Genomic DNA, 22,939 nt, shown 5'->3' on the forward strand with positions numbered 1-22,939 from the left:
TGTGTTTGTGTGTGTGTGTCTGTGTGTGTGTGCGTGTCTGTGTGTATGTGTGCGTGTGTTTGTGTGTGTGTGCGTCTGTGTGTGTGTGTGTGTGCGCGTCTGTGTGTGCGCGTCTGTGTGTGCGCGTCTGTGTGTGCGCGTCTGTGTGTGTGTGTATGTGTGCGTGTGCGTGTTTGTGCGTGTGTGTCCGTGCACTTGCATGTGTTGTTTGTGGCCTGAATTTTACCTTTGGTGGGTGGGCCCGATCAACAGGCCCGGGAACAGTCAGGAAACGGACTGTGATCGGACCCCGACTGCAATTTCACACCGACTGGCCAATTAACGGCCAGCCAGCATGATACAGGCGCTGAAATGCTCAGCGCTGTCGGGGTGGGGGCAGGAGGAGGGCGGGTGATGACATTTCCATGAGCATGGGTGAGCATCGTGGGAAAGCTCCCCGAAGGTTGTCAGCTGCTCCAGGGAGCTGGAGACCTGAAAAAGCTAAAATAAAGGTTTTAAAAGCTGAAAAAAAGTGTCCCTGCTTCATAATCAATCACCTGAAAATATAGCTGATAAAAACGTTGCTGAAAAAATTTGTTTTAATTTTATTTCATCACGGAAATTTCATCCTGCCCTTGGATGAGGTTTGATGAAAAGTGCAAAGGCCGCCTGGCTGATTTTCCCATCTGCCAACCGTAAGGTTGGATGGGCAATGAAAAATCGGAGTCAATTGCGCCATTAATGGGCTTAATCGTCCTTTTAATTGTTGGTGGGCGCTTCCGACCTTTGTGCACGCCCGCCTAGTGAAAGATCATGCAAGTGCACGATGACTTCAGGATGCTCGCCTAACATCTTCTCATGCAATTTTATGCCTGATCGTGTCAGGTATGCGCCACCCGTGAGATGTAAAATTCTGCCAAGTGTGTGTTCGTGTGTGTGTGTGTGTGTGTGTGTGTGTGTGTGTGTGTGTGTGTGTGTGTGTGTGTGTGCGTTTGTGTGTGTGTGTGTGCGTTTGTGTGTGTGTGTGTGCGTTTGTGTGTGTGTGTGCGTTTGTGTGTGTGTGTGCGTTTGTGTGTGTGTGTGCGTTTGTATGTGTGTGTGCGTTTGTGTGTGTGTGCGTTTGTGTGTGTGTGCGTTTGTGTGTGTGTGCGTGTGTGTGTGTGTGCGTTTGTGTGTGTGTGTGTGCGTTTGTGTGTGTGTGTGTGCGTTTGTGTGTGTGTGTGTGCGTTTGTGTGTGTGTGCGTTTATGTGTGTGTGTGTGTGTGTGTGTGCGTTTGTGTGTGTGTGTGCGTGTGCGTTTGTGCGTTTGTGTGTGTGCGTGTGCGTTTGTGTGCGTGTGCGTTTGTGTGTGTGTGTGTGTGTGCGCGTGAGTTTGTGTGTTTGTGTGTGTGTGCGTTTATGTGTGTGTGTGTGTGTGTGTGTGTGTGTGCGTGCGTGCGTTTGTGTGTGTGTGTGTGTGTGTGTGCGTTTGTGTGTTTGTGTGCGTTCATGTGTGTGTGTGTTTTTGAGCTGTATCCCCTCTCATTCCTCCCCTCATTTCCTGACATGCTCACTCATATTAGAATGTAGCTCCAAGCGTGTTGGCCTCCAATGTTTTGCCACAATGGCCATTCATCAAGCGTGAGACTGGTGACTGGTAGCAGGCTATTTGGCTTTGGGGGCCAGCACAACTAACCCTATTGTTAACCTTAGCTGAAGTCCACAGATGTAAATTTTCTAGATACATTCACTCAATAATGCGCTTTTAAAATTCATTTACAGGATGTGGGTATCGCTGGCTAGGCCAACTCTTATTGCCCATCTCTAGTTGTCCTTGAGAAGGTGGTGGTGAGCTGCCTTCTTGAAACGCTGCAGTCCATGTGGTGTTGGGGAGGGAGTTCCAGGATTTTGACCCAGCGAAAGTGAAGTAATAGTGATATATTTCCAAGTCAGGATGGCGAGGGACTTGGAGGGGAACTCCCAGGCAGTGGTGTTCCCATGTGTCTGCTGCCCTTGTCCTTCTAGGTGGTAATGATTGTGGGTTTGGAAGGTGCTGTCTAAGGAGACTTGGTGAGTTTCTGCAGTGCATCTTGTAGATGGTACACACTGCTGCCACTGTGCATCGGTAGTGGGAGTGAATGTTTGTGGAAGGGGTGCCAATCAAGCAGGCTGCTTTTTCCTAGATTGTGTCGAGCTTCCTGAGTGTTGTTGGAGATGCACTCATCCAGGCAAGTGGGGAGTATTCCATCACACTCCTGACTTGTGTCTTGTAGCTGATGGATAGTCCTTGGGGAGTCAGTAGATGAGTTACTCACCGCAGGATTCCTAGCGTCTGACCGGCTCTTGGAGCCACAGTATTTATATAGCTGGTCCAGTTCAGTTTCTGCTCAATGGTAACCCCCAGGATGTTGATGGTGGGGAATTGAGAAATTGTAATGCAATTGAATGTCAAGGGGGTGATGATTAGATTCTCTCTTGTAAGGTATGGTCATTGCCTGACACTTGTGTGGTGTGAATGTTATTTGCCACTTGTCAGCCGAAGCCTGGATATTGTCCAGGTCTTGCTGCATTTGGACATGGACTGCTTCAGTATCTGAAGAGTCACGAATGGTGCTGAACATTGTGCAATCATCAGCAAACGTTTCTTATGATGGAAAAAAGGTCATTGATGATGTAGCTGAAGATGGCTGGACCCAGGATACTACCCTGAGGAACTCCTGCAGTGATGTCCTGGAGCTGAGATGATTGACTTCTAACAACCACAACCATCTTCCTTTGTGCTAGGTCTGACTCCAACCAGCGGAGAGTTTTCCCCCGGATTCCCATTGACTCCAGTTTTGCTAGGGCTCCTTGATGCCACACTCGGCCAAATGCTGCCTTGATGTCAAGGGCAGTCACTCTCAGGTCACCTCGGGAGTTCAACTTTTGTCCATGTTTGAACCAAGGCTGTAATGATGTCAGGAGCTGAGTGACCCTGGCAGAACCCAAACTGAGTATCAGTGAGCAGGTTATTGCTAAGCAAGTGCCATTTGATAGCACTGTTGATGACCCCTTCAATCACTTTATTGATGACTGAGAGTAGACCAATGAGGCGGTAATTGGCTGGGTTGGATTTGTCCTGCTTTTTGTGTACAGGACATACCTGAGCCATTTTCCACATTGCCAGGTGGATTCCAATTATGTAGCTGTACTGAAACAGCTTGGCTAAGGGCGTGGCAAGTTCTGGAGCACAAGTCTTAGTACTATTGCCAGAATATTGTCAGGGCCCATAGCCTTTGCAGTATCCAGTGCCTTCAGCTGTTTCTTGATATCACATGGAGTGAATCGAATTGGCTGAAGACTGGCATCTGTGATGCTGGGGACCATTGGAGGAGGTCAAGATGGATCATTCACTCTGCACTTCTGGCTGAAGATTATTGCAAACACTTCAGCCTTATCTTTTGCACTACTGTGCTGGGTTTCTCATCATTGAGAATGTGGATATTTGTGGAGCCTCCTTCTCCACTGAGTAGTTTAATTGTCCAGCACCATTCACGACTGGATGTGGCAGGACTGCAGAGCTTAGATGTGATCCGTTGGTGTGGAATTGCTTAGCTCTGTCTATCACTTGCTGGTTATGTTGTTTGGCATACAAATAGTCCTGTGTTATAGCTTCACCAGGTTGACACCTCATTTTTAGGTATGCCTGGTGCTGCTTCTGGCATGCCCTCCTGCACTCTTCATTGAACCAGTGTTGATCCCCTGGCTTGATGGTAATGGTAGACTGGGGGATATGCTAGATCAGGAGGTTACAGATTGTGTTCGAGTACAATTCTGCTGCTGCTGATGGCCCACAGCACCTCATGGATGTCCAGTCCTGAGTTGCTAGATCTGTTCAAAATCTATCCCATTTAGCACAGTGGTAGTGCCACATGACACAATGGAGGATATCCTCAATGTGAAGGTGGGACTTCATCTCCACAGAGACGGTCCGGTGGTCACTCCTACCGATACTGTCATGGACAGATGTGTCTGCGGCAGGCAGGTTGGTGAGGATGAGGTCAAGTATGTTTTTCCCTCACCACCTGTCACAGATCCAGTCTAGTAGCTATGTCCTTTAGGACTTGGCCCGTGGTGGTGCAACCGAGCCACTCTTGGTGATGGTCATTGAAGTCCCCCAATCCAGAGTACATTCTGTGCCCTTGCCACCCTCAGTCCCTCCTCCAATTGGTGTTCAACATGGAGGAGCACTGATTCTATCAGCTGAGGGAGGGCAGTATGTGGTAATGACCTGATGCCATGAGACTTAATGGGGAGGTGATGTTGAGGACTTCCAGGGCAACTGGTGTCTGGAACATGATCTGTAAGGAATGATTCCACGAGTATGACTATGTCAGGCTGTTGCTTAACTAGTCCGTGAGACAGCTCTCCCAATTTTGGCATAAAAGGCCCCAGGTGTTAGCAAGGTGGGCTTTGCAGGGCTGATTGGGCTGGGTTTGCCGCTGTCATTTCCAGTGCCTAGGTTGATGCCAGGTGGTCTGTCTGGTTTCATTCCTTTTTATTGGCTTTTGAGCAGTTTGATACAACTGAGTGGCTTGCTAGGCATTCAAGAGTCAATCACATTACTGCAGATCTGGAGTCACGTGTAGGCCAGACCAGGGGAGGACAGCAGATTTCCTTCAATAAAGGTGAGTGAACTAAGATGGGTTTTTACAACAATCGTTTCATGGTTATCATTAAAATTCCAGAGTCTTATTAGATTCAAATTCCACCAGCTGTCATGGTGGGATTCGAACCCGAGTCCCCAGAGCATTACACTGGGCTCTCTGCATTACCAGTCCAGTGACAATACCACTGCACCACCGCTTCAGCTCAGCATGCTGCATGATTGTTGTCCCCTCTCGCCAGGGGTTGCTGCCATATGTTGTTGCCCCTGGAACTCGGCACAGTCCAGGTATCAAGTGATCCTGAGCTTTCAGGATGATGTGAGTAACAATGGGAAGGTATTAAAGGTAAGCGTGCAATGATTACAGTTAATCCCACAATGAATTTATCATGAGAAGCCATGTATACACCAGTGTCTATGTTTAATAGATTATTGATGGGACACATTGTCCTGTTGTTTTTGTACGGGTGTCACTTATGTTAAGATAATTGGATATTCACTAGCAAAGCGCCAGGCAATTCTCTCAGTGAGAGAATAGAAGTGTCAACACATTAACACTGGACCTATTGGAAATATTTAAAATGACAATCTGCCAGGAGTTCTACGGTAATAGGGAAAAAAGAAAGACTTGCATTTACGTAGCACTTTTCACAACCAACAGTTGTCTCAAAGCACTTTACAGCTACACTTTTTGAAGTGTAGTCACTGTTGTAATGTGAGAAACGCAGCAACCTCCCACAAACAGCAATGTGATCATGATCAGATAATCTGCTTTTTGTGATGTTGATTGAAGGATTAATACTGGCCAGGACACTGGAGATAACTCCCCTGCTCTTCTTTGAAATAGTGCCATGGGATATTTCACCTCCATCCGAGCAGATACTCGATTTAACATCTCATCCAAGTGACAGCACATCCAACACTGAGATCCTCCCTTAGTACTGCACTGAAACGTCAGCCTTGCTTTTGGTGTTCAAATCCTGGATTGGGACTTGAACTCAGGATCTTGTGACTCAGAGGCAAGTGTACTACCAACTGAGGCACCATTGGCACATGTGCTGGGTACTTTAAAAAATGTAATTTTGATCTATTCTTCACTACATTGTACAGTCCACTGGAGGCTCCCCTCCCATCTCACTAGCTTAGATTTAAATCTAACCTCCACAGGTTAAAGGTCAGGGCTCTAATTCCACATTAGAGGGAGCATATCATCAACACTGTCATCTCGGTAACCTTGAACTCAAGGGTCAGAGGTCAAAGGCCAGTGTTCTGGCTCATCAGATTACCACAGTCCTTTCAATAAAATTGCAGACTTTTTTTTTTGTTCATTCATGGGATATGGGCTACACTGGATAGCCCATCCTTAGTTGCCCCTTGAGAAGGCGGTGGTGAGCTGCCTTCTTGAACCGCTGCAGTCCATGTGGCGTAGGTACATCCATAGTGCTGTTAGGGAGGGAGTTCCAGGATTTTGACCCAGCGATAGTAAAGGAACGACAATATAATTCCAAGTCAGGACAGTGAGTGGCTAGGAGGGGAATTTGCAAGTGGTGGTGTTCACATCTATCTGCTGCCCTTGTCCTTCTACATGGTAGTGGTTGTGAGTTTGGAAGGTGCTGTCTAAGGGGCCTTGGTGAGTTCCTGTAGTGCACCTTGTAGATGGTACATACTGTCGGAAATTGCGAGTCTGTGTCGAAGTGGTGTAATTGACCAACCAAAGTCCAGTGATAATTTCACGCTCCCTCTGCCACAGGACTCCAATATTCATTCAGGGCTTTAGCTCTCTGACTAAAGTTGCCATTTTGTAATGCTACTTCTACAAATTTGAGTCATTGGGAGTTATTTAACTTGGAGTGATGATGTAAGATGGGTGATGTCCAATCGATTTTATCTTTCATTTACTTTAATGGGAAGCAGAATGTAGCATGGTGTATACTGGGCAAGTAATTCAACAGTGCCCATTTTATGCCAAGGGCTGATGTCAATTCTGTTTAATTGATTCCACAACAGTACACATCATCTCACTTATTAACAAATATCCTGTGTAATATCTCACGATATAAAGGTTTCAGATAAGTTGCATCATTTCAGAATATTCTTATGTCCATGTGAATATAAACAAGCAGCTTAGTTATTCAGATTTTAGAGGGATAATATTCACTTATTATGGCTCCTTATTAGTAAGTGTTCACCCAACGTATTAGATGGGGCCTCAAACCCGGAGAAGAAAGTATCCCAGACATTGGCAATAAATAGTGACTGGGTTAATAGCAGAATCCACGGTTACTCAGCCAGAATTGCCACTAGGTTCAGCAAACCATTTTAAATGCAAGTTCAAGCTGGTTTATGGAAAACTGATTAAGAGGGGTAGTACGTGAGACAATTGGTTACCTCAGGCTTAACTCAAGACTAACAAAACAGTGATGAAAGAAAGGCGGAAATATATGTTCAATATTTATTTTGGACTGGACACTATGTTGACGTCCCTCAGAAATGACATGGTGCATCACAAGAAGTTCTTACCTGTTGACATCAAAGACTTCAAATCCATAGATATCCAATAGACCAATCACTGTTTTTCTGCTTGGGTCCTGCACACACAAAAAAAAACTGGAATCATGAATCACCCACTGATCACTGATCAAAAACTGACCAGGAACTCAAATTGGGGTCTACGAATTGACATTCAGTTCGTCATGTTAATTAGAGATATGGTAGAGGACGATGGTGGGATGGACATTGCAGATTCTCACGGTGGCATTTGCTCTCCTGAAGGTTGCATTTAGATTAAAGGCTGCATTACTCAACGGACATACAAACCAGCTCGACAAAACTGGTTCAAGGTTAAAGTGAAAACATTTCTCCTTGAGAGATATTCTTAGTGATAATATAGTATTAAATATCTGACCATTGGTCTCTGATACTTTCCATGCTCTTTTCACTCTAAGGTAATCTCAAGTACCGCTCTTAATACTAATCCTGCTTGCTCTCCTTTCTGAATCAGCAGTCTCCCATTGTAAATGTGTAAACTCACATATGGTAATGAATTGTTATTATTTCACTGTATAACACGAGGATTCAGCTTTCTGGCTTTCTTTCCCATTGATTCATCATGACTCGTATATCTCTCTCTTTCTCTCGCTCAAGGGAAGTCAACCTTCAAGCAAATGCTTTACGACCTTACCCTCACACACAAGTCTATATGTAACTCTTTCGAGTACAAACCTGTTTCCATCTGTTTCAGATGAAGTTACATTGTTTCATAGTTTGCCATTGTGAGATTTGAACTCTTGATCTTGGGGTTACAAACCCAGTACCATAACCGAATCTCTCAATTGTTATAAATGCTGTGATCATGACCATTCATAGTGTGTGAAAATTATATGGAATAAAAAAATAATATACTCTCTGACAGAGTAGGGACTGTGTTAGTCAGTATCAGGTTAGAGGCAGCATTGCACTGTATCAGAATAGGGACTGTGTTACTCTGTATCAGTTTAGAGATTGCATTACTCTGGATCATAATAGGGACTGTGTTACTCTGTATCAGTTTAGAGATTGCATTACTCTGGATCATAATAGGGACTGTGTTACTCTGTATCAGATTAGAGGCTGGATTATTCTGCACCTTCCAGCTGGGGGAGCTCAGTCCTGACACTCTACTCATAGAAAAGTGCTCCTTTCTGCAACTCTGAACTCTTGATCTTGGGGTTACAAACCCAGCACCATAACCACTTGGCTATTTAGGCCAAGCTTCTGCAACTCTGAAACAGGACACTTTTAACAACACACCAGATTACTTTGTTAAAATAATTAGAAATACCTCTCATTACCTGATTAGCTAGTGATTCATTGATCTTGTTAACAAGCCAAGTAAAAGTACGTCCATAAATAGCTTTTGCTAATGCATCACGAGCACAAAAAGCTTGTTCAACACTGAGAGGACTCAAAACCTTTGAAAAACAAACAATAAATTAATTTAAAGGGTGAAACATTTTTGCCTTTACGATTTTATTCTTCATTATATTGGTGTCTTCTTTCATTAAGAAAAGTCGATAAATTATTTTTACTTTAAGACAAAAATAAACTACTAGGGTAGGTTGCCATCAAATAAACCAGGGGGTCGCAATAGCAAATCTATGGCTATACAACTAATCCATGGCTTCAAGGGACTGACTCATGGGAAAGGTCAGAAAAACCTGAGCCTGGAAATTGGTCTATGCAACCATGAGTTACTCAGCCTACTAAGGCCCCAATATGGTGGACAGGAGTGTGAGCACATTACCAACCAGAAATAAATCACATTTTATATTGGATAAGAGTAAACAATAGGTGCCCAGCCCTCATGCCTGAAGCAGATGATATGTCCTTTGCACTGGAAAACTAGCAAACCCGTCCAATGTCCCCTACATAAGATTGGCTTGCCTCAAGACAGCCAGTACCATCACAAGCCACATTTAGGGAAAGCAAGCCCGGGGTTCGCTTGGAACAAAGAAGGTAAGAAGCATACCTGACTGTGGAGCCTGGATGAGCAGGAGTGCTCCAACTGACTTCAAATTAAAGGAAATGAGGATGCCAAGAATTCAACCTTTGCATGAAGAGTATATGACATCTGGTGAGGGCCTTGAAGTCAAAAACCTTGAAATCCTTTGAGAAGCACCTGGATGTTGAGATGGAAGGTCGAGGGGTGGGGGGGGCGGGGGGGGGGTGGGGAGGATGGTGGGGAGAAGAGTGTCGGGACGTTCAAATGATGACCTAAACTTAATGAAATGGTTCTTCTTGTCCATTTGCATCTTGTGATTTGTTGCTATACAACAGCCATTTGGGATCTAGTGTGGGTAAGGGTAATGGAAGGGAATTCACAATTACAGTTCACTATTGTGAATTTCTTCGATTATGGTATATTTAACATTGGGAATAGTAATGCCCTATTCATTAACAGACTTTGTTTCTGAATGAGGTCCATTCTTTTCCTCCTTCTCTTTTCTCCCTCCCCCCCTCAAAGGTGCTAACTCATGTTGAGTCTGATTCCACAGTTGCTCTCTGATTCTCACCCATGTTCTTCATCTGAACAAGCAGTGAAGACTGGCCAGCAATGAAAACATCTCAGCTGAGCAATTTGATGCAGCAGGTCCCTGGATAGAGATGAAAAGCAGGGCCTGTGGATCATTTTACACCTCCCTAGCTCTTACTGTCACTGTACCTGAGACCTGGAGCCTTCCTGCTCTCTATGGCTCAGCACCAATCAGATGCAGTTACCCACAAAGTCATCATAGGCTTCATGGGCTACATTTTAATGTCCTTTCGCATTTAATATTCTTTGAGGTGGATTTCAGGATGCCTCAGTTGCCATTTTTCATGTGCATGTGCTCCACTCTCTGCTTTCTTTGATAGACCTAGCAAGAGTTTCTGAAGCCGTCCCTTCTGTACCTCATCTGCTTTGGTTTCAATCTTCTTGTGAGTTAGACCTTCCTGCAGGACTAAGACATGCACACCCAGCAGCTGCAAAAACAAAGACACAATAAAGAGAGGCAAAACGTATAGGTTTTATGAATAATCTCTTTGTTCAGTTCTTATGGTAATGATCCTAAGGCTGTCAGGCCGTAGAGCTGTGGCTCTTCCTACCATTGGGAAGGGGAACAGGGAGGGGTGGGGGTAGTTGGTAAATGAAGCAAAACCCAGGTGACAGAGGAAGAAAATGGAGCAGGGTAAAAGTTTACCATTGTCAACTGGTTATTAGTAAAAACGCAGGGATAAATGTTTGTCTTCACTACATGAGTGAGAATCTGAAACCAATGGAATGATCAGATCCTATAACATTTGTGTGATCCACTCCATTCATGTGATGAAGACAAAGATTTATCAGACTCTGTAACTGCAGAAAACATTGAAGACGCCATCCAGTCTTTACAATGTTCTTCACATTTTCTCCATGATAATAAATATTATAGACAGTGGTTTTCTTTCTCTAATTGATTAGCAGATGTGATATCACCACAGACGCCATGGTATGACAACTCAAGCTCCTCCCCCAACCTCTAAGTTTTCACTTCTTCATGCTATGTTCTAAAGGCAGCAGGTTCCCTGCAGTAACTCACTCAAGTGATCATTCTTCATAAGTAACTCTAGGAACTGATGGCTACATTTTCTGACTGCACATATCCAGCGCGAGCCCTCAGCCAATGAGACTTCATCCTAGGAAAGCATGCATGTGTATAGCCAATGGCTCTCCAACCAACAGTTGAACACAGGAAATTTCCTGATAGGAACATAAGAAATAGGAGCAGGAGTGGACCATTTGGCTCCTCAAGTCCGCTTCGCCATCCAATCCTCTCACTTTCCAGACCTGTCCCCATGCCTCTTGATTTGCTTAGTGCCCTGGAATCTATCAGTCTCAGTCTTGAATATATTCGTCAGTGAGCATCTGCAACCCTCTGAGATAGAAAATCCAAGCAATTCACAAATCTCTGAGTGACGAAATGCCTTCCCTTCTCAGTACTAAATTGCCAATGCCATTCTGAGCATATGCCCTCTAGTTCTCGACTCTCTAGCCAGGGGTAACAGCTGTTCAGCATATATGCTGTTGAGCTCTCTCAGAATCTTCTATGTTTCAATGAGATTGCTTCTCATTCTTCTCAACTCCAAAGAATATAGGCCCATTCTATACTCAACTTCTTAAAGATGCCTGGAGTAATTGAGGTTCCTTGCAAGCTGTGGAGTTTCAAGTGGATTTGATAGAGTTATAAAAAATCATGGCAGTCCGGACAGGGTAGATTGGGGGAAAAAACTGTTCCCATTGGTGAAACGATCAAGAGCAGGAGGGCACAGATTTAAGGCAATTGACATATGAAGCAAAGGAGACCTGAGGGAAGACTTTTTCACACAGCGAGTGTTTCAGATCTGGAATGCGCTGCCTGAGAATGTGGCAGAGACAGGTTCAAAAGAGGGCATTGGATTATTATCTGACAAGGAAGAAAGTGCAGGGCTACAGGGAGAAGGCGGGGAAGTGACACTAGATAAACTGCTCCTTCGTTTGGATAGCTGGCACTGACACGTTGGGCAAAATGGCCTCCTCCGTGCTGTAACAATTCTGTCATTCTGTGGCAAGTTTATCCCGGAGTGTCAGCAGGCTAATCTCTATCACAGCTGGACTCTCAACCCATCCTCACTGGACAGTCATATGAACATCTGTTCCAGCTGGCTGTCACTAGCTTGGTGCAGGAATCCTAAATGACCTTTTTATCCCCTTTGCCTTCCTTAGCAGCAGAGCCGTGAGGTGTATTACCCAACCGAGATTGGTCAACTCAGCACAGACCAGGAATCGAACCTGGGATTGTCTGGTTCTGCCAGGCTCCAATTTCAGAGCAGGTAGTGCACAAACTGCTTGAACCATTGGGTGAATAAGTCCAAGTTCCTTTTGTGAGACTGATTATAACAGTATTTTTCTAGACAATTTTTCTGTGCTGCTGTTAAACCATCTGATTTGTAATTAGGTAGTGATTGTGCTCTGTTAATCCCCACACCACAGAAACAGCTTATAGCCCCTTTACATAGGAACATAAGAACAGGAATTCAAGCCTGTTCCAACATTCAGTTAGATCATGGCTGATCTGTATCTTAACTCCATCTACCCACCGTGATTCCGTAATCCTTAATCCCCTTGCCTAACACAAATCTCAAAATCTCAAATTTTGAAATTTTCTACTGACCTAGTCTGAACAGTTCCTTGGGGAGAGATTTCCGCTTCTTCTTGGGTTCTCTGCCCAAAGTTAGGTCTGACCCACAGTACCACGGCTTCCACCTGGGGTAGGGCAAGGAGGCAGGACCCGAATCCAGACCAGCTGGAATGGAGATCAACCCACATGCTGTTGGCACCAATCTGATCCACACCAGCCATCCAGCCAACAGCCACCACCCAGCCCCCAGCCATCCAAGGAGTCTGAGTTGCTGCGGCAACATATACTTTACGTGCAGGTTGTAGTCTGGAGCTAGTGATGGTAGAGGGTCCAATTTCTTTCCATCACATGGCTGACCAGAAAACTCTCCCACTCTCATCACCTGCCATTGGTGTGTGTTGGAAGGATTTACAAGTTGATACTCAACCTGTTTTGGCCATGCTATGAACGCACATTAATTGGTCACCAAGTTCTAGAGTGGGACCTGAACCTGGAGCTTCTGGTTCAAAGGCAGGGGCACTACCCACTGCACCACATGACCTCTAGACTTTCACTGCCCTTCGTGTAAGAACTTCCTGGCATCAGTCCCGAATGGCCCAGTTCTAATTTTAAGGTAATGTTTGGGATTCCCCCAACAGAGGAAATAGTTTCTCTCCTATCGTTGTTACCTTGGAGATCCACCTGATTTCCTTGTCGACTGTGACGTTGGCATGTCCTTGGCCATCCATGCTGAACTGGATGTTTCCCAGATGCAGAACACTGGCTATAATCCCCAACAGGTTCTGGTACACAAAGGCAAGTTATCAATATCAATATAGATAAATCATGAATCTGAGCCAGAGAATTAGTCATCAAAATTGGAATTCACTTGGCACCATCAAGTCATGGGACTCAGTGAGTCAGCAGATCCTTTTGGCAAATATTAGCCATTTGGATTTATTGGTGATATTTCTGGGTTCTAGACCATCTCATAGGATATTCCAAGGCATCACATATAATGACTTACTTTGAAGTTCAGGCACTGCTGTATATAAGTTAATGCAGCAACCATTTCACACACAACCAAGTCCCACAACGAGCTGAATGAATAGTTCATTTGTGCCTCCGGGAGATTTCTGCGCTATTTTGTGCGCATGTGTGAAAGAGCTCAGGCCTGGACTCAGGGAATTCATCCCCCTCCCCGCCCACACAGGGAGTGCTCAGCGCTTCCGGGCAAGTGTCACGCTGGGCGAGCCTTAATTGACTCACCCACATAAATTGGCGACAAGCATCCAATCGGAGAGCTCTGATCGGGTTTGCGCTCGCTCCCACCCACCCCTGCACAATCCCCCCGATGGCGGGAAAATTCAGCCCCAGGAGAATTCACAACTCTTTGAATAGTGTCATGGAAATTTAGGATCCATTTGAATAACAGGAGCAGGCAGAGGGAACCTCAGTTTCACATCTCACCCAAGGGGCAGCACTGACAAATTTGTTTTCTTAATAAAGGCGCATCTGCAGATCTGAGTGCAAAATGCAGAAGACCAGAACTTCTTAAGGCTCTGAAATTTAAACCAGAAACCATGGAGCAGAGATAGAGCAGTGCTGGTTGATAGATGGCTAGGGCCTATATGAATGGAATCAGAGCTGCAATTCCAGCAGCACTAACCTGTGTTGAACGAGAGTTTAACCATTCTGTGCAGGAGGGTTCACTTAGCTAGGAGCCCTGCAGTGATTTGACATCCAGAATACTTTTACACTTAGCGACAGTGTCCTAGCAGGTGAGACAGGCAACCCCAGACCCTTTCTGCTGTAAAACATTGGCAGCAGTTGCATGACAACACCCAACAACTCCAGTTTCCTTTCTAAGTCACACAACATCCCGACTTGCCGTACCTTCACTTTAGCTCAATCGAAGTCATGGAACTCCCACCCACGATTACTGTGGGTGTACCTTCACCACATGGGACTGCAGGAGTTCAAGAACGTAGCTCACCACCACCTTCTCAAAGACAATAGGAGCAACCAGCCTTGCTGGTGATGGTCACATCCCCAGAATTAATTTTTTAAATAACTCACGTCAATGTCGTTGTCATTGAAGTCAATCACAGACAATGCTTTTCTAACAATCTTCCAACCGCTTTTGTCATTGATGGAGCTCACTTTGGCACACTCACCCTATTCAGACAGCAAAATAAAAACCATTGCAACCAAGACACAGAACAGAAAATGGAACAGAATCAGAACAATAAATATTGAAAATTGCAGATGAACTTGAAGGGGTAGGAATGAACCTATTGGGCCCAATGGCCTTTTCCTGTTCTGTAAATATTACGTAATATGAACATTCTAACTCTCTAAGGACTCCCAATATTTAAACACCTTTCTCCGATTCAGATTTTAATATTTAAACCTTTGAAAGGTTCAGCAAGCACACCCAGTGGGAAACTGAGTCAATCAGAGCAGGAAGATTCCACATTCATTCTTCAATCCGTGCTGATTACATAGAATACATGGCACAGGAAGAGGCCATTTGTTTAAGTTCCTCTTGAGCCTCCTCCTGCCTTTCCTCATCTGTCGGAATAGTCTTCCGTTCCCTTCTCCCTCAAATGCTTGTCTAGGTCCCCTTTAAATGCATCTATACTATTCGCTTCAACCACTCCCTATGCTTCTACAAACATAGAAAATATAGGCCAGGATCTTATGGCTCCGCTGCAGTGTGTCTTCCCCCGGTGGATGTGGCGAGCCAGTTAAATCTCCATTCTGTTCAGCGGGACTGTCATATCCCTCCAGGCGGGAGAGATCATAAAACTCTGGCCTAGAAAGAGTACAGAGTGTTCTCTGGCTCGAGCTGACAGCAACATGAACACCGTCTCCTGGCTCAGACATGAGCAAATAAGCCCTCCACTTTGGGCAGACATGACAGCGGCAAGTCCGTGTGTCTAGTTTCTAGTTGAGCCTAGTTGAGCTGGAGCCTCACCTGACGATGCTGCCTCCCGCAGTCCTTACCTGGATAAGGTAGTGGTACTGGAGTGGATTGCGATCCAGGCCCAGCCAGCGAAGTAGCTCCTCCTCTCCTCCCTCCAACAGCTGGTAGAAAATATGAAAGTTCCGCTCTCCATGGTTCTGATGAGCCACCCTTGACTTCTCCAGGAGGTAGCTCAGGATGTGGCCCCCGACTGGAGCTCCCTGGAAAAAGAATAAAGTGGGGGTGGATGCACAGATTGTGAGGGGACAGAACCCTGATAGCATTACAACAGCTGTATAAACACCAGAGTCTATTATGGAGTATCACCGAATGCAGTAATGGGATCAGAAAGATCTCACCAACAAACTAGAACTTGCTTGTATATGGCAGATTAAATGTAGTTCTGTGGAATCTATGCTAATTTTTCTGTCCATTCTGTCAGTCCTTTCCTTTGTTTGAGCACCTCCACATATTGAGGGTTAAGCTGAAAATTCAGAAGCACATGAAGGTCAATGAGTGGGATTTCTGTCGCTCAAAACAGAATCAGCTAAACTGGTGTGTTGTCGACATGGCCTCCAATAGATTTGGACCTTGTGTACAGGCCTAGAAATTGGCTGGCATTCCTCCAGCATCAGCACCATGTGATATATGTCAGATTTCAGTGATAGAGCTCCACTGAGCCATGACGAAAGCAATGCAGGAGTTTTAACTACAATGCTGACTTTTCAAGAGGGGTTTAAATGCCAAGGATCCCTCCTTAGAGCAGCGCTTTATCACTATAGCAGCATCTGTGGAGAGAGCAACAGAATTAAGGTTTCGAGTCTGTATGGCTTGAAATGTTCAGCTCTGAAGAAGGGTCATACGGACTCAAAACGTTTACTCTGTTTCTCTCTCCACAGATGCTGCCAGACCTGCTGAGTTTTTCCAGCATTTTCCATTTTTGTTTCAGATTTCCAGCATCCGCAGTATTTTACTTTTAACTTTATCACTATAGCTCTCTATTGATGGGTATTTTTCCATGATGGAACATTATTAATGACAAGTAGAACTAGAACCCAGAAACCTTCCTTATTATGCTTCCATTTTATTTCCATTCCCAATTTTTACTGTTACTTTTTATTTCCCTGGTCTTTCTGGCTGAGTAATAATCCTTATCTGAGAGGTCAGGAAGACAACTGGTCTGTTACAGAACATGGGAAAATCAAGATCAAACTTGGGGGTGCTCTTTCTAGACTGTGTATTGGGGCAGTGCTGAGGGAACTTCACTTTCAAGTAGAACTTTAGCTGTCAATGGCCCAGTCATTTCCTGATTGTGCCTCTATGAAGCACCTCAGAATGTTTGACTACATTAAAAACACTATACAGATGCAAGTTATTGAGTTGTTGTTAAGCTAACCCACTGCTTGAAATTTGTGTTCAAAAAATTGAGCATCATCAGCATTGATTATGCCTCACTAGCTTCATCACCAGCTACTCAGGAAGTTGATTGCTTATTTTTGTCCCAATCTCCAATTTTGATCTCTCTAAATCAGCCGCCTGCCAAACACAGTTGGGATTGGTATCTGGGCTCTAACTGTGTCACAGACACTTGCTCATGCTTGTTGGCTTCAAACAATGCTGCAGTTCAATCCTAAATAACTCACAGCCTCTGTTATAAATAGTTCCAGGAAATTGACACAATTCATTTCACACTGAATATTTCATTCTGATCTGCAACAAAATACAGTCTGACTCGTCTAAGTCCACAATACAGTGGAATAATTGGAACATACTGAATAGGGTGTAAATGCTAGAGTCAAAAGTCTAGGCAAAATTCAATGATGGTAGGCACAGGACTTTCATGGCAATAAGTCAGCTCTTCAGGCCACATTGAACCACAAGCCAGATACATATCAGTGTATGACAAATAAAAACACAATTTGCTTGTGTAACGTGTAACTTAAATGACATTGGCAAACTATGCTGGCTAGCTATAGAATGATATGCCAGTAGTGGTTGCATGTAGCAATAAATGGTTGTAAAATGTGTATGACTTGAAATAAGAACACAAGAACATACGAAATAGGAGCAAGTGTAGACCAATCGGCCCCTCAAACTTGCTTCGCCATTCAATACGATCATGGGTGATAATCTGCCTCAGCTCCACTTTTCCATACTATCCCATTAGCTCTTGATTCACTGAGAAGTCAAACATCTGTCTGTCTCAGCTTTAAATATATTCGTTAATGGGACAATCCACAATGCTCTGGGGTAGAGAATCCCAAAGATTCACAACCCTCTTGAATGAAAAAGTTTCTCCTCATCTCAGTCCTAAATGATTGGCCCCTTATCCTGAGACTGGGCCCCTGTGTTCTAGATTCCCCGACCAGGGGAAACAACTCTCAGTGTCTACCTTGTCAGGCCCCTTCAGAACCTTGTAGGTTTCAGTGAGATCACCTCTCATACTTCTAAACTCCAGCCCAATTTACTCAGCCTCTCAGCCTAGGGCATCCCTCTCATCCCAGGAACCATCTAGTGAATCCTTGCTGTACAGCCTCCAGTTCAAGTATTCTTTAGATATGGAGACTGAAACTGTGTACAGTACCAAAGCCCTATATAATTGCAGCAAGGATTTCTTTGGTCTTGTACTCTAATCCCCTTGTAATAAAGGCCAACATGTTATTTACTTTCCTAAGTGCTTGCCGTACCTGCATGCTAAGTTTCTGCATTCCTTGTGTGAAGTACCCAAGTCTCTCTGAACATCAATATTTAAAAGTTTCAAACCAATTAAAAAATATTCTGTTTTTCTATTCTCACTACCAAAGTGAATCATCTTATCCTTCCCCACATTATGCTCCATTTGCCACCTTGTAGCCCACTCGGTTACGGGTGGAATTTAAAGTCCCCACCCCCTAGAGTGCCCCCACCCCTGTCCACCAGGGTGAGCTTGGAGGCAGGCAGGGCATTTAATCGGGCTAGAGGGTGTGGGGCGGCAACGCTGTTGCCTTCCCGCCTCTCCCCTAATTTTGCCTGGGCTGGGAAGGCTTGTGGACGGCCTATCCACCCCAACGCCAATTGAAGCCCTTAAGTTAGCAATTAAGGGCCTTATCCCGCCAGCGCAGGTATTTAACCAACGGTGTGTGGGCGTGTTACCATGCAGCGAGCCTCAAAAGCAAAACTCTGGTCTTGCTCGCGGGCATTTCTATAAATACATCCTCAGTCATCATGTTGTCCTTTTCTTTAATTCATTCTTTCATATAACCTTAAAACTCTGGTGCTCCTTGGCTCACTAAGACTTTATATCCTCTTCTAGCTTTTGGATTTTTCAACTCAAACGTGACATTAACTAATCACTGTTTCCTCACTTTCTCCCCCCCACCCCCCCCCCCACCTTCTATTCTCTTCACCTTTGTTGCTGTATGCATTATGAGACGTAACCCTTCACCTTGGCTTATATCTTAAAATCAATATAGGGCTCATACCGTATAGCTGAACTGGATATCCATGTATTTTCCAAACCGGCTGGAGTTATCATTCCTTAGGGTCTTGGCATTCCCAAACGCCTGAAATAAAATACAATACAACCCATTGGAGACTCTTTTTTGGAAACCACATTTGCTGGGGTCAGGGATGAAGCTGGGGCCATGTCATCTTTTGTCCATCTTTCCTAAGACCAGGGGCTGGATTTTCAAATGTCCATGAGAGACATGTTAGGTGTGGATGCGCTTCGGAAACAAAGCTCTGGAATGACGTGTCAGTCTCCGGAATGTGCCGCAGTTTTCAAAAAGAGGGCTGGGGGTGTGGGGGCAAACTGGCAGCCCACATACCCCCAATTAACTACCTGTTAAGCTCCTTCAAGAACTTGTTCATGGGCTGGAGAGGGACAGGGCTGTATTGTTGCTGCTGATTGAAAGTTTTGAAAAGAAAGGGAAATTCTAACTGAGTTACTCAAGTGGTGGCACGTAAGTTACCATTGTTTGATCAGAGCAGATCGAGAAAATGACTGACCGTTTGGACACTTGTATGGTCCGTGAAGCTGTTGGCCCTCTGCTCTCCTGCCTACCCCATTCTGCAAGGCAAGGGCAATCCCAGTCATGGCTGCTGTTTGCCTTGAGATTTGCCCTCCAGAGCCAGTTACCAACTCAAGGCAGCGCCCGGTGCCAATGATTGGGTGCCAAGTGTGCCTTCGGGCCAATTAGAAGCTTTGAATGTAAAAACACATGGCGTAGGTTCGGGACCTGTAAGTGATCTGTGTTATGGGTTCCCAACCCCTGAGTGAAAATCCAGCCCCAAGGTTCCCCACAGAATGTCATCATTGCAGAGGGAATTTTACAATCCCATCACTTCAACAGGGGACCCCCAGAGCAGCAAGCTGATGACTCAATGGAAGTATGTTGATCCAAGTTCATCAGGTTTCTGAGATTAATTGCAACTGCAGCAACTTGCCTTTATTTAACACCTTCATCCTGGTAAAATGTCTCCATCTGCTTCCCAGGAGCATTATCAAATAGCATCTGATACTGAGTCATGCATGGAAACATTAGGACAGGTGACCTAAAGCTCAGTCACAGAGATAATTTTTAAAGAACATCTTAAAGGAGGAAAGAGAGGTGGTGAGGTGGTGAGGTTTAGAGAGGGAATTCCAGAGCCTAGGGCCCAGGCAGCTGAAGGCACAGCCACCAATGGGGGAAGGGTTGAAACTGACGATGCACAACAGGCCAGAGTTGGAGGGGTGCAGATTTCTTGGAGGATTGTGGGGCTGGAGGAGATTAGAGAGATGGGGAGGGGATGGGGCTGTGCAGGGAATTGAAAACAAGTATGGCAATTTCAAAATTAAGGCATTGCCAAGTCAGGAGCCAATCTAGGCCTGCATTCACTGGGATGGTGGGCAAACAGGATTTACTGTGAGTTAGTACATGGGTTGTAAAATTTTGGATGAGCTCAGGTTTATGGAGGGTGGAAGATGGGACATATTTATTATGTAGACAGAGCACCACAACTAATTTGGGCCTGGTGATGCGGTTTATTGACACACGAAACAGGAAATAGAGCACAGTGCAGCTCTTAAGTAACTGCTGTGAAATTGGATTCACCCAAATTGTTGCTGTGGAAGGAGCTGGTCTGCTCCAATTTCTGCTTCTTTGAAGGTCCGGTTGCAATAAGTGCAGAAAAGAGGAGTTGACTCTCTTTTGTATAGAGTGACAAAGATGCTAACAATGACACGCGTGATTTTGGGGAATTCGACCAACTGAGGAAAAAAATGCCCTTTCAACCTACAGTCTGTTGCCCCTGAGGAAAGTGAGTTTTTTCTGTGTTGTACCTTAGTCCATTCCCCAGCAATGCCTGGACAATATTCAGATTTGTAGCCAGTAACATTCGCACCACACAAGTGTCAGCCAATGACCATCCCCAGAGACAATCTTGTTATTTCCCCTTGATATTCAATAGCATCACCATCCCCGAATTTTCTATCAGCAACATCCTGGAGATTACCATGGACTAGAAATTTTAACTGGGCCAGTCACATTGTGATGAAATCTGATGTTCGCAAAACTGAGGGGGGAATCATGTTTCAAAGCCTGTATTTTTTTGAGACAGCACCTAACTGAAAGAGAAGCTAAAACTCCAGGTTTCTGGGAAAAGGGGTCCTTAACTCTGGACTCCTTGCTGTGATATCAGACTTCTGGGAAATCAGACTATGACCTTAGGTTGCTACAGAAATGGAAGCTGATTGGAAAGGAAAAATCTCTCAGGGATCAGATTTCAGCAGGCGAGCACAGGAAGGTTGAGGAGCTGTGTGAGACATCTAAAAAAAAGGAATGAAAACTGAAGACTGAGTTCAGCAGCAGGGATAGTGAAATCAAGTTACTGCCTCTGCTTCGGTTTTTACCAGAGCTGGTTATACTGTATAGTGGGGAGTGTTATTGAGTGGTTGGATGAAGGTGACTCTGGGAAATCTACCATCAGGACTGTCGTGAACTGGGCTAAGGAGGTTATGCAGATGGGCCCCCCTTTTTGGTGATAACTGTATTGGTGTTCAAATGAAATGAAACTGTTATCGCAGGTGATTTGGTAATTGAATCCACTGAGAGGAAATGGAGTTAAACCCTACCTGAGGAAGCCAGAGTTGTGAAGGACTTTGGGACTGCAGATGATGCTATATGTGCTTAAGGGGACAGTCAGTAACTCTGTGAGATATATCTTCATTATATCACCTCTTTAAAGCGTAATTAATAGTTTCTATTGAATACAATTTGCCTGTTAATTCATGTTCGATTTATGTTGCTCTTGGTTTGATTGTTAAAGTAAAAGTTGTAAAAAGTGAAATCTTGTCCATCAGTTTCTTCCGTTGAGATTGTTTGGTAAATTTGATTCTTTGAGATTACGGGGCCCAACAGGGATCATAACACTGCGGGTACCAGAACAGGTCAAAATCTAGGAATGCTGCAGTGAGTAACTCACCTCCTGACTCCCCAAAGCCTACAAGGTACACACCAGATTATGACGGAGTATTCTCTACTTGCCTGGATGAGTGCAGCTCCAACAACACTCAAGAAGCTTGACACCGTCCAGGACAAAGCAGCCCACTTGATTGGCTCCCCACCCACCATCTTTAACATTCACTCCCTCCACTACCAATGCACAGCAGCAGCAGTGTGCATCATCTGCAAGATGCACTGCAGCAATTCACCAATGCTCCTTCGATAGCACCTTCCAAACCACAGGCCTCTACCACTACAAACGCAGCAGATGCATGGGAACAACACCACCTGCAAATTCCCCTCCAAGCCACAGATCATCCTGACTTGGAAATATATTGTCGTTCCTTCATTGTCACTGGGTCAAAATCCTGGAACTCCATCCCTAACAGCACTGTGGGTGTACCTACGCCACATGAACTACGGCGGTTCAAGAAGGCAATTCACTACGACCTCCTCAAGGGCAATTAGGGATGGGCAATAAATGCTGGCCTAACCAGCGATGCCCACACCCTGTGACTGAATTAAAAAAGTTCAGTTAACTACTTGATTCATTCATGATTCACAGATGTTGCCTGATTTGCCTTATGGAAGTTTAGAATGAGCTGCAATGGAAGTATCCTTGCTTAACAGAGTGGAACAGTTGACATGAAGTAGGTGTTTGGGGAATCTCAGACACAATGACTAGTGGGTGCAGTGCTGTCATTCTAAAACACAAGGCTGGCCTAGAATTTGACATTCTCACTCAGAGTATTATAGGAGAGCTTATGTGGGATGTGTTACAGTGATATGGTAGAGGTGCGTTCTTGAGGTTGCATCTTAAGGTATATTACTGGAGAACAGTAGAGAAAGTTTTACTCAGTATCTCATCAGCACTATACGTGATCTTAATGTTGGTGGTCGAAAATGGAAATGTTCCAAACTTAAGATATCCTTCACTTTCATGAGCATAAAAGTCCACGAAAATAGCAAGCTTGTTCTTAATTACCCTTTTAAAAATTGATCACTTGGTAGGACAGAATTTGAATATTGCTGAAAGAAGAGACATGTTGCTGAAGCTTTTCATCTTGCACTCATCAGGACAAACACAAGAATGTCAAATTTCAAACAATCACAACAACTTATACTCCAGGAGAAAGGGGGTGCTGAATTTCAGTGCAGGTGTGATGCCAGGTATGTAGGTCGTAAGTCCCAGCAATTGACTGTTCGAATCAAACAGCTTATTCCTTCAGTTGCTCGTAATACACTAACAACCAAT

At 44.7% G+C, this 22,939-nt stretch overlaps 1 protein-coding gene across 1 annotated transcript in view; it reads right to left on the reverse strand.

Moving 5' to 3' along the window:
• Positions 1-22,939, reverse strand: part of myo1ha (myosin IHa) — a 71,373-nt gene that overhangs the window by 42,677 nt on the left and 5,757 nt on the right. The window contains exons 4-10 of the mRNA XM_041203007.1: positions 18,685-18,765; positions 15,265-15,444; positions 14,335-14,433; positions 12,945-13,058; positions 10,031-10,102; positions 8,434-8,553; positions 7,124-7,191 (exon numbers count right to left, since the gene is read on the reverse strand). Coding sequence (XP_041058941.1) covers positions 7,124-7,191; positions 8,434-8,553; positions 10,031-10,102; positions 12,945-13,058; positions 14,335-14,433; positions 15,265-15,444; positions 18,685-18,765 — 734 coding nt within the window. The remainder of the gene's footprint in view (positions 1-7,123; positions 7,192-8,433; positions 8,554-10,030; positions 10,103-12,944; positions 13,059-14,334; positions 14,434-15,264; positions 15,445-18,684; positions 18,766-22,939) is intronic.

Source organism: Carcharodon carcharias, chromosome 13 (genome assembly GCF_017639515.1).
Source record: "Carcharodon carcharias isolate sCarCar2 chromosome 13, sCarCar2.pri, whole genome shotgun sequence".
NCBI classification, from domain to species: Eukaryota; Metazoa; Chordata; class Chondrichthyes; order Lamniformes; family Lamnidae; genus Carcharodon; species Carcharodon carcharias.